Source organism: Pyrus communis, chromosome 1, assembly GCF_041283825.1.
Source record: "Pyrus communis isolate YQ-2024b chromosome 1, ASM4128382v1, whole genome shotgun sequence".
Lineage (NCBI taxonomy): Eukaryota > Viridiplantae > Streptophyta > Magnoliopsida > Rosales > Rosaceae > Pyrus > Pyrus communis.
The window spans coordinates 3,131,024-3,143,186 of NC_142565.1; the positions used below are offsets into that span (position 1 = coordinate 3,131,024).

Sequence of the window (12,163 nt, forward strand, 5' to 3'; positions counted from 1 at the left end):
GAAAACAATGCAGAAACACGTCCTCCATATTCTAAATTCGTATGGGACGGAATAATTGGGCAATTAAAAACTTAATTATTCTAATTAATCTTGTTCTGATGAGCAACATAAATGTGTTGTTTGCAACTGAATTCTTCAATTTCAGCACATGGAGCTATTTCTCTTGTTCTAATGTTGAATTAACATTACAAGAAGCTCCTCTCCACCTCTGTCAATGTCAAATTGGATGACTCAAATTATCTGAATTGGCACTTCCAAATACAACAAGCTCCTCTCCACCTTCACTAGGGTTCAGGGTGTTGTGCGGAAGCGCTAGTTTGAAACCAATAAACTAACACGGAGAAATATGACAAAACAAACAATTCAAAATGACATAAAGATTTATACTGGTTCGGCGTAAACCTACATCCAGTTTGAGGACAGCGAGGAAGTTCCACTAATAAACAAAACGAGATTACAAAGAAAGCTCTCAAACTCAAACCCAAAATACACCCAAATACAAACACAAATAGAAGAGGGAAAAAACAAATTAGAAACAAAATATTTGTCTCTCTGCAACTACAACAATCTCTAATTGGATTCACTCTTACAAAACCTTAATGCAGCAGATCCCAATTATTTCTCTCTTCTATCGGGTTTCGGCTCCTCTTTCCGTCACACTGGTGCAGCTGCTTCGGTTCCCACCCTCTCATCCAAATTGCACAATGCGAGGCTTTATAGCGCTCACTTAGCTGCACTCCTATTTTCAATGGAAGATATCCCATGAACATGTGATCTGACTCAAGTAACTTGTCACTTGTGACTCCAATCAAGCAAATCAAATCTGAAACTGAGCTCGCCGTGCTCTCCTTTGGAGGTACAAAAACACAGGGCAGATAGATCAGACACATAATGCGCGTACTTGAACTTAGTAAAACCGCATACAGCAAATCCCAAAATCTTATGATCCGACACCGGTGGTAGATGCACAGTTACTGAAGATCCACTACACTGATGACTGAACCAATCTGAAAGTTTACTTCCAGGAAGGTACATAAAAAAGGAAAGAGTTTGCAGATAACCCTACAGAACGAAAACAAAGTAGACTGAACTTGTATTAGATATGATTCGTACTTTCGCACGTGGAGAGAGAGAGAGAGAGAGAGAGAGAGAGAGAGAGAGAGACCTGATGAGCTTCTACAATTTCTTCAAATAGATTTTGCACCAGCTGGAAGCAGTTTGAAAATGTGAAGTAAAGATTACTGTAAAGAAGATTTGGTCCTGAAACAGTTTCCAAAGCTGTGCAATCATGGGCGTCTATGAAATTTATGCTTGATGAAAGCTCTGTTATTGATTTCATTCTCTTGCAACCTTCCAATTTGAGATCTGTCAAAACGATGAAGCCGATGTTAGAGTATGAGTTTGATTCTTGTAAGACTTGTAATGATCATTAAAGTGTTTTGAATTAATATGAAGAAGTCTATGCGTAATTGGAGTTGTTCTATTTTATAGAATTGAGACTCATCAACTTACTTGGATTAAGACTCATGCTTGGATAAGGATTATGGTTTAGTATTCCTTATAGGATTGTAATAGGGCGATCAAGTTGTTTTTCGCAGTATAAATAACATGGGCTGCTGCGATCACAAGATACTGACTCTATTGGGAATCAAATACCTATTGTTTGATTGAGCATCGAGATCTTGCAAGAGAGGAGAAGTTTTTGTGTCAGGATGGTTTCTACATCATCTTCCTCATCTACAGGCTAGTCATGTTCTTCTCGTTCTTGATTTCAACAGACTTGTTGTGGTTTGATTGCTAGAACAATTCCTAGTATTTTGAGTTTAGATTAACATGTGGTATCAGAGCCTTGTGGTTCTTGCAATTGAATTCAACGAATTTGTTTTGTTAATTAACAATTGTTAACTACGTTGACCTAACGAACAAAGGAGACGGTGAAAGATAGGAGAAAAAAAAAAAAAAAAACGACGTCGTTTTCTCTTAATTAGATATTTTAAACTTTTGACCGTTAGAACAAGGAGAGAGAAACATCAAAAAGGATTCTCGTTTTTGACCGTTGCATCAGTATGGTGTTCTTTACACTTTCTGGTACTGAATGACTTCGACCTGGAGAATTCTTTCTCTAATTCCCTTATTTCTTGACGACAAGTGATTCAATAACACTATATTTATGCTTCCGCTGACTATCATATTCTACAAAGGTAATCTCTGATTAAAATTTAGCATATTTTGTTAGCTGGGTGAATCACATCAGAAATTCTCTTCTTCAACTTTTTAAAATTTTCTGATAAATCACATGGTGATGAATATGACGTTTTGTTATTTAAGATTCACTTGTTTCCCTTTTTGTGACTTCTTAAATTTCCCCTTCATCTGTTCTGATCAAATGTTGACTGACGACTATTGTTTTCTTGGATTCATGTCAGATATGGTATGGTGACTATCTTGATAATATGATGAGTTAATGATCGATGTTGAGTTATTTAATCTATGTATGCTTTTCATATATCATGAAGGGACTATATATATGACTAAATTGACTCTACATTGAAACATTCAGTGAAAGTAGATTGAAATCAGGAACTTTAAGTTTTTGTGATTTCATTATTGTTCATCTACAGTTTCTCTGAAGACTCTAAATCTGGCTAGTATTCCTATCCACACTGGAGGAAGCAATTACAAGAAGTGGAGAAGAGAAATAGGGTAGCTGTTGACTCTGAATGAAATTGACATTGTACTTGACATGCCTCAACCACCAAAATTGACAGATAAGAGTACTAAGTCTGAGAAAAATGAGCATGAAAGGTGGACAAGAGCCAACAAAATTGCTCTTTCTATCCTTGAAAGTGGAATGACAGATATTGTGAGAGGGGGAATTAAGAAACAAGATCTTGCAAATGACTACCTCAAGGCCATTGAAAATAAGTTCAAAGAATCCGAGAAGGCGAAAATTAGTCGGTATATGTCTATGCTAACAACCTACAAGATTGACAGGAATGCTTCCATTAGGGACCACATCATGAAGATGACTGATGCTGCAGAGAAACTCAACTCTATGGATGTCAACATTGGGGAAAAACAGCTAGTCTTCATGATTCTAAAGGCACTTCCTACAGAGTACAGCCAGTTAAAGGTGTCCTACAATACTCAGGACAAAACATGAACTGTTGATGAGTTGATAGCCCAGTGTGTTCAAGAGGAGACTCGTCAGAAACAGGAAAAAGGCAAGGAGGTTGAAGCTATCAATTTTGTGCAAGCTAGGAACAATGAGACCATTATTGCTTCTGGTAAGGCCTCTAAGTCTTTTGGCAAGTCTGCTAAAAATACTAAAGCCTTTAAATCTAACAATCTTAATGTCAAAATTAAGGATGTCTCTAAAATCAAGTGTCATCATTGCAAACTCAAGGGTCATTATAGAAAAGATTGTGAACAATTTAAGGACTGGCTGAAAAGTAAAGGTAGAACTGATGTCTATGTTTGTGTGGAGTCTAATCTGATTGAAATCCCTATAGATTCCCGGTGGTTTGACACTGGATCATCTGTGCACATTATAGATACATTGCATGGTTTTCAAAAACAAAAACAACCAAGTAAAGATTCTTACAATGTTTTTGTAGGTGAAGGGACAAAAGTGAATGTAGAGGCCGTTGGGGTCATAAGACTTAAACTAAAATCGGGTTTTATACTGAAATTAAATGATGTGCTTTATGTTCCAGCTATGAGGAGAAACTTACTTTCAGCATCAAAATTAGTCAAACAAGGTTTTGCTTTTCTTGTGAATGATGACAACATCAAATTTTTTAGAAAAAACAGATTGCATTCATTATTGGGATCAGCAATTATGCATGATGAATTATGGAAATTGGAATGCATTGTTGATCAAACATCCTTACCTGTTATGAATGTTAATACTAAAAGGATGCGTGAATCTGAAGTTTCTTATATTTTGTGGCATAAAAGGTAGGGACACATTTCAAAAGAAAGAGTTTTGCAGCTGTCTAAAACAAATTTGATCCCTTCACTTGATTTCAAATTAGTTCCTCAAGACTTGTAGCCTTTGTGAAGTCGGGGGTTTTCATAAGGTATTGACAATGACTTAAATTGATGAATTTCAACTTTTCCAGAGGCTGTTAAAAAGTCCAAGAAAACATGCACAACTCAGAACCTAAACATTGAAAATAATAAATTTACGTAAATGAAAAATCGTACCTCAGCTCCTTTCCAATGCGAGGCTTTATATACGAGCACTAAAAGGACCTAGCATGTGACCGCATATGCCAACTAAAGAGCCACAACAGTCTGGGTTTAGGTCCGCGTAGAAAGGGTCGAGACCCAACAGGACTGATCCATCAAATCCAACACACAGGGATTATTCTCTTCAGTTTTCCTTTGCCCCATCAGGCAGTACCAATCTTTTAGAATACAAATCCTCTGCGTCAGAGGTATCACTTCCATTTTGATCACCCTCGTTATAGTAACACCTCTCACGGTTCCTCTCAGAATGAGTAGCTCTTACCAGTGATTTGCCAAAAGCACGAAGTTCGGCTTCAGAATTCTCATGATGATAGTGTTGTTCTTGAAAGTGGAATTGATCCGGCTGTATCATGCTTCAATAACGCACCACCTCAAATTTGGGATAAAAGGGACCACATGGCTTACAATTAGCTTCCTCTCACAATTGGCTTAAAAGAGATTATGCACCTCCTCACAATTGGCATAAAAGAGACGAACTCCACTCCTTCTGATGCGATGCTGCTGAACTGGTACCCCAGAATCACATAATCTGACTCAAGTAACCTGCCCCTTGTGATGCTCAAATCAAGCAAATCAAAGCAGAAACCATGCTCCCCATGCTCTCCTTTGAAGGTACAAAAACACAGAGCAGATAGATCAGATGTATAATGTGCAACTTGAACTTAGTAACACCGCACAAAGCAAATCCTAAAATCTTACGATCCGAGACTGGTGGTAGATGCACAGTTACGGAAGATCTGCTACACTGATGGCTGAACCAATCTGAAAGTTTACTTCCAGAAAGATACATAAACATGGAAAGAGGTTGCAGATTACCCTGCAGAATGAAAACAAAGGTAAACTGGACTTGCATTAGATATGTTTCGTACTTTCGCACCTAGAGAGAGAGAGAGAGAGAGAGAGAGAGAGAGAGAGAGAGAGAGAAACAGAGAGACAGAGAGACAGAGACAGAGACCTGATGAGCTTCCACAATATCTTCAAATAGATTTTGCACCAGCTGGAAGCAGTTTGAAAATGTCAGGTAAAGATTCTTGGGAAAAAACTTGCTCGGTCTTGAAACAGATTCCAAAGCTGTGCAATCATGGGCATCTATGAACCTTATAGTTGATGAAATCTCTGGTATTGATTTCAGTCCCTTGCAACCTTCCAATTTGAGACTTGTTAACCAATGAAGCCAATTCATTTCCGCAGGCAAGCTCTCAAAATTGTTTCTACAGAGTTATAATGTATTCAATAATGATAAATGAGCAATACCCAATAATTCCAACACCTCAAACTTTGGGCAACCAGAAAGACTAAGATAGTGAAGGGACTTGAGATCACAAATGCTGCTTGGGAGACTTGAGTTTTTTGCAATCTCTTAGGTTCAACGTAACAAGCCCTAGAAGAAGATTCCCTAAACAGTAAGGCCCATGAGTTTACTAATTGACAAAGGCAGTTCTTTAATTGCAGTCCCATCTAAATATAACTTTGATAGATTCTCCATAGCATCTGAAATCTCTGGAAACTTCTCAAGGTTTGAGCAACCAGAAAGATTAAGGGTTTGAAGAGATCCCATATGAATGCTGCTAGGCAGGCTCTTGAGTTCTTGACACCTAGATAGGTTCAAAACAGTAAGGCTCGTGAGTTAATTAATTGACGAAGGCAGTTCTTTAATGGCAGTCCCATCTAAATATAACTCTGATAGATTCTCCATAGCATCTGAAATCTCTGGAAACTTCTTAAAGTTTGAGCAACCAGAAAGATTAAGGGTTTGAAGAGATCCCATATGAATGCTGCTCGGCAGGCTCTTGAGTTCTCGACAGTGTCTTAGGTCCAAGAGAGTAAGGCCCGTGAGTTTATTAATTGACGAAGGCAGTTCTTTAATGGCAGTCCATTGTAAATATAACTCTGATAGATTCTCCATAACATCTGAAATATCTGGAAACTTCTCAAAGTTTGAGCAATGAGAAAGATCAAGGGTTCGAAGAGATCCCATCTGAATGCTGCTCGGCAGGCTCTTGAGTTCTCGACAGCCTCTTAGGTCCAAGAGAGTAAGACCCGTGAGTTTATTAATTGACGAAGGCAGTTCTTTAATTGCAGTCCCATCTAAATAAAGCTTTGACAACTCCTCCATAACTTCTGAAATCTCTGGAAACATCTCAAGGTTTGAACAACCAGAAAGATTTAAGGGTTTGAAGAGATCTCATATGAATGCTGCTCGGCAGGCTCTTGAGTTCTCGACAGCCTCGTAGGTCCAAAACAGTAAGGCCCGTGAGTTTATTAATTGACGAAGGCAGTTCTTTAATTGCAGTCCCATCTAAATAAAGCCATGATAGCTTCTCCATACCATCTGAAATATCTGGAAACTTCTCAAAGTTTGAGCAACCAGAAAGATTAAGGGTTTGAAGAGATCCCATAAGAATGCTGCTCGGCAGGCTCTTGAGTTCTCGACAGCCTCGTAGGTCCAAAACAGTAAGGCCCGTGAGTTTATTAATTGACGAAGGTAGTTCTTTAATTGCAGTCCCATCTAAATAAAGCTTTGATAGCTTCTCCATAACATCTGAAATATCTGGAAACTTCTCAAAGTTTGAGCAATCAGAAAGATTAAGGGTTTGAAGAGATCCCATATGAATGCTGCTCGGCAGGCTCTTGAGTTCTCGACAGCCTCGTAGGTCCAAAACAGTAAGGCCCGTGAGTTTATTAATTGACGAAGGCAGTTCTTTAATTGCAGTCCCATTTAAATAAAGCCCTGATAGCTTCTCCATAACATCCGAAATATCTGGAAACTTCTCCAAGTTTGAGCAACCAGAAAGATTAAGGGTTTGAAGAGATCCCATATGAATGCTGCTCGGCAAGCTCTTGAGTTCTCGACAGCCTCGTAGGTCCAAAACAGTAAGGCCCGTGAGTTTATTAATTGACGAAGGTAGTTCTTTAATTGCAGTCCCATCTAAATAAAGCTTTGATAGCTTCTCCATAACATCTGAAATATCTGGAAACTTCTCAAAGTTTGAGCAACCAGAAAGATCAAGGGTTTGAAGAGATCCCATATGATTGCTGCTCGGCAGGCTCTTGAGTTCTCGACAGCCTTGTAGGTCCAAAACAGTAAGGCCCGTGAGTTTATTAATTGACGAAGGCAGTTCTTTAATTGCAGTCCCATATAAATAAAGCCCTGATAGCTTCTCCATAACATCCGAAATATCTGGAAACTTCTCCAAGTTTGAGCAACCAGAAAGATTAAGGGTTTGAAGAGATCCCATATGAATGCTGCTCGGCAAGCTCTTGAGTTCTCGACAGCCTCGTAGGTCCAAAATAGTAAGGCCCGTGAGTTTATTAATTGTCGAAGGCAGTTCTTTAATTGCAGTCCCATCTAAAAAAAGCTCTGATAGCCTCTCCATAACATCCGAAATATCTGGAAACTTCTCCAAGTTTGAGCAACCAGAAAAATTAAGGGTTTGAAGAGATCCCATATGAATGCTGCTCGGCAGGCTCTTGAGTTCTCGACAACCTCGTAGGTCCAAAACAGTAAGGCCCGTGAGTTTATTAATTGACGAAGGCAGTTCTTCAATTGCAGCCCTACTTAAATCAAGCTCTGATAGCTTCTCCATAACATCCAAAATATCTGGAAACTTCTCCAAGTTTGAGCAACCAGAAAGATCAAGGGTTTGAAGAGATCCCATATGAATGCTGCTCGGCAAGCTCTTGAGTTCTCGACAACCTCGTAGGTCCAAAACAGTAAGGCCCGTGAGTTTATTAATTGACGAAGGCAATTCTTTAATTGCAGTCCCATCTAAATAAAGCTTTGATAGCCTCTCCATAACATCCGAAATATCTGGAAACTTCTCCAAGTTTGAGCAACCAGAAAAATTAAGGGTTTGAAGAGATCCCATATGAATGCTGCTTGGCAGGCTCTTGAGTTCTCGACACCCATATAGGGACAAAACAGTAAGGCCCGTGAGTTTATTAATTGACGAAGGCAGTTCTTTAATCGCAGTCCCACCTACATAAAGCTCTGATAGCTTCTCCATAACATCTGAAATTTCTGGAAACTTCTCAAAGTTTGAGCAACCATAAAGACTAAGGGTTTGAAGAGATCCCATACAAATGCTGCTCGGCAGGCTCTTGAGTTCTTGACACCCAGTTAGGTCCAAAAAAGTAAGGCCCGTGAGTTTATTCATTGATGAAGGCAGTTCTTTAATCGCAGTCCCATCTAAATAAAGCTCTGATAGCTTCTCCATAACATCCGAAATATCTGGAAACTTCTCAAAGTTTGAGCAACCAGAAAGATTAAGGGTTTGAAGAGATCCCATATGACTGATGCTCGGCAGGCTCTTGAGTTCTCGACAGTCTCCTAGATTCAATATAACAAGGTTTTTCAGAGCTGAAATGGATGGGTCAACCTCATAAAACCCTTTACAACCTTTGAGATTTAGTTCCTCGAGACTTGTAGCCTTTGTGAAGTCGGGGGTTTTCTTAAGGTATTTACAATAACTTAAGTTGATGAATTTCAACTTTTCCAGAGGCTGTTAAAAAGTTAAAGAAAACATGCACAACACATCTCAGAACCTCAACATTGAAAATAAATATATTTACGTAAATGAAAAATCGTACCTCGGCTCCTTTCCAAAGTTGTTCGATGCAACTATAGCTCATGTCAAGGTTTACAAGATTCTTGAACTGAAAGTTGGATGGCCAAGACTTTAGGGGGCAATAACGCCAGAGGAGACACGTCAACTGAGAAGATTGGAACTTTAAGTCCGCAATCCAGTGCTGTATGAAGCAATCATGTGGAGCTCGATGGTCAAAGTACTTGGTGCAAGTATAAGCACCATCACGGATCATGAGCAGTCTTAGTTTTGTCATACTAACAAAAGCTTCAGTATTTGAGCATCCCTCTTTAAAGATTGCTGAATCCAGGATTATGCCTTCAACTGCTTCTGTAGCCTGGATAAACCAACAATGTAAATTAAAGTGAAGGAAAACACCAAGAACCTTATTGAATATTATAAACAATGCATGTTTGCTATAAAATAGATTTTGGCCGGCTTTCTATGAAACATTGCATAAGAAAAAGATATCTCACTGTATTTTGAGTCAGCACATGATGAACATCTTCATAACTCCACAACCTACTTCTTCTCCCAGGCTCTTTGATAGATTCTTGGCGAACGATTTCCCGACACATTTCCTCTAGTAAATCATGCATCTCCAGTTGCCCCTCCTTCGAGACAGATATGAGAGCTTGATCGATTAGAACTCCTATTCCAGTATGAGGATAGAAACCACAACTGTCCAGAATTGCAGTTGCATAGTCTTTTTTCATTCCTTTAAGGAAACATGCAATATCTAGAAGGATGTCCTTCTCTGTTTCATCGAGTCCATCGAAGCTTGTTTTAAGCACATCATTAATTCCCCTTTGTGGGATTTTCCTTATTTTTTCTAACACATCTTCCCACTGGCGTACAGTTTTGTTATGAAGAAAAGCTCCCAAGACTTTGAGTGCTAAAGGCAGACCTTGAGCGTAGTGTAAGACACGCCTTGAGAGCTGAATCAGCTGATCATAATTTAAGGTGGGTTGGTTTGTTCTGAAGGCGTGCTTCCTAAAGAGCTCCAGAGCTTCGGAATCACTGAAAATCTCAGGCTTATAGATCGCATTAGCTCCACTTAGTAATTGCAAATCTCTCGTTGTTATAATGATTCTACTACCACCACCAAAGGAATGTTGCTTTCCTAGTAAAGCTTCAATTTGGTCTAATTTGTTCACATCATCAACAACAATAAGAACTTTTCTCTGACCTAGGCTCTTTAACATCACCTCAAAACCTTTACTCGAAATGTCCGAACTCACCACCTTGTTATTAGAGATACTTGATAGAAGTTGTGTCTGCATATGTAGTTTGCCATGATTCTTGAAACCCTCCTTTACATTGTCAAGAAAGCAACAAGCTTCAAATTGACAAGCGATTTCATCATAAATAGCTCTAGCGATAGTTGTTTTGCCTAGACCACCCATACCCCATATTCCGACAATACGAACATCATCCTTATGCAACCCAGGAGGATCAGCATATAACAATAAATGCATTTTACGCATATGAGAATCCATTCCAATCAATCCATTATCTTTGCTTGACGAGATTTCGATCAATCTCTCAAATATATCATCCACAATTTCCTCAATAAGCTTGGCATCATCCCTATGTAATAAGAAAAACAGCATTGCCAATTTTGCTAAGAAAATATACATTATACAGTGACACCCAATTAAACTAGATGCTTTAAAAATCCCAATTCAAAAGTAATTAAGAATATAATCGAACAGTAATTACTCGTATTTTCGCGAATCCCAGCCGGATAAATTGGCAGCTCTGGTTAGCGCGGACCTCCAGCTCTCCACCTCTTTCATTTCGACGCTCGATTCACCTTCGTTTTGAGGAAAAACTTCTGCAAAACTTCTCTTGAGCTTACGAACTTCAGATGGATCAACTTGGTAGAAAATCGGCACCACTATCTGCTTCTTTGCATCCATGCACTCCAGGATTTTGACCAGTTCTTTCAAGCACCACGTCGAAGAAGCGTAGTCCTGGGAGAAAACCACGATCGAAAGCCTCGACGACTCGATAGCCGCAAGGAGTTCCGAAAGGTCGTTGCCTTTTCTGAGCTCTTCGGCGTCGATGAAGGTGTTGATTGCTTTCCGTCGCAGAGCACTGTAGAGATGGCCGACGAAGATCTTGCGAGTGTCTTCGCCTCTGAAATTCAGGAATACGTCGTATTTCCATGAGGAAGAGGAAGAAGCAGCCATTGACATCTGACAGGGACGATATCCAGAGCAGATGGTCAGCTACCGACTCGCCTAATGCAACGTAAAAGCTGAAATGACCGATTGAGCGTCAGATTTTGGAGTTGGGAGTTAAACGATCGGCTGGAAAAATTGTACCCAAAGATATGATTCTGTTTGGCTCATCAGTGCGGCGACGTTGGATTCGTGTCCTGCACTTCTTGGGCTGTCTTTTGGTTTATCTCGTGCATCTGGTGGAGGTGCTGTGTTTGGAGTTTTTTCTGTTGCCCTTATCTTCTTCTGGATCCCAGCGGCCGTTCATCCGATTGGCTCACCAGCGCGGCGATGGGGACGACGACTAACAGTTTCTCTGCTGCTAGGATTTTGTTCTTCTTTGAGCTTTTTGCTTCTGTTCGGGCCTAATCTCTGTTTTCGGGCCTTGTTTCGTTTCCCTTGTGTTTTTTATTTTTATTTTTTTTCTTTTGTTTTAATGAAATATTAATGGAATGTCCACTTGAGCAAAACCAAGAAAAAAAAAAAGTAATGTTAAAGAATACTAAATTTTTAAGTTAAAATTATAAATTATGTTGTAGTTATAGTTGTAGATGATTAGATTATTCATTAAATGTCGATTAATGTAATATTTTTAATTAATAATATATCATTTAGTTTATAAATTTAATTTAATTTTTTAACTTTCTTAACATTTAGTTAAGAAATAATAATAATTTATCTTTACTGTTGCAACTTAATATTACAATCTGGTATTTCTTTTTACTTATAATTCTTAGTTTCAATTCTGGCTACAGGTGAATTTGAACCACATTATTACTAACCCATTGTGAGGCTAACCTCACCATTCATATTAGCGCTAATAATATCGTTTGTTAAAATAAAATATTTTTATTAAGGGAAAGAGGCCCCTGCAACAATGAAAGCTCGCTTAATTGGGTTTACTTTTGTGTTTTCACGGGTTTGTGTATGTACTGGTATCATTGCCTCCGAGTGTAATTCTTAGTTTCAATTCTCGTTAAAGGTGAATTTGAACCACATTATTACTAGCTCATTGTGAGGTTAACCTCACCATGCATCTTAACGCTGATAACATCGTTTGTTAAAAAATTTATTTTTATTAAGAGAAAGAGGCCCCTG

At 38.8% G+C, this 12,163-nt stretch overlaps 1 protein-coding gene and 1 long non-coding RNA gene across 3 annotated transcripts; one reads left to right on the plus strand and one right to left on the minus strand.

Annotated features, from left to right (window-relative positions):
* Window positions 1–1,165: 1,165 nt before the first annotated feature.
* Window positions 1,166–11,451, minus strand: LOC148698970 (protein SUPPRESSOR OF npr1-1, CONSTITUTIVE 1-like). Of its 2 annotated transcripts, none has more exons than XM_088692553.1 (7): window positions 11,171–11,451; window positions 10,563–11,041; window positions 9,317–10,430; window positions 8,845–9,177; window positions 5,210–8,756; window positions 4,210–5,071; window positions 1,166–1,365 (listed from the first exon to the last, which is right to left on the minus strand). In XM_088692553.1, exons 1-5 carry the CDS (start codon window positions 11,195–11,197, stop codon window positions 6,396–6,398), a joined length of 4,314 nt encoding a protein of 1,437 aa, XP_088548679.1. In that variant the 5' UTR covers window positions 11,198–11,451; the 3' UTR covers window positions 1,166–1,365; window positions 4,210–5,071; window positions 5,210–6,395. The 2 variants fall into 2 exon arrangements, with proteins under 2 accessions (XP_088548679.1, XP_088548683.1); XM_088692557.1 differs by lacking the exon at window positions 1,166–1,365 and having other exon boundaries at window positions 4,214–4,858; window positions 4,954–5,071.
* Window positions 1,791–3,433, plus strand: LOC148698971 (uncharacterized). The gene is made up of 2 exons (XR_015961623.1): window positions 1,791–2,201; window positions 2,622–3,433. It is a non-coding gene; the product is annotated as an uncharacterized LOC148698971 (long non-coding RNA).
* Window positions 11,452–12,163: the final 712 nt, after the last annotated feature.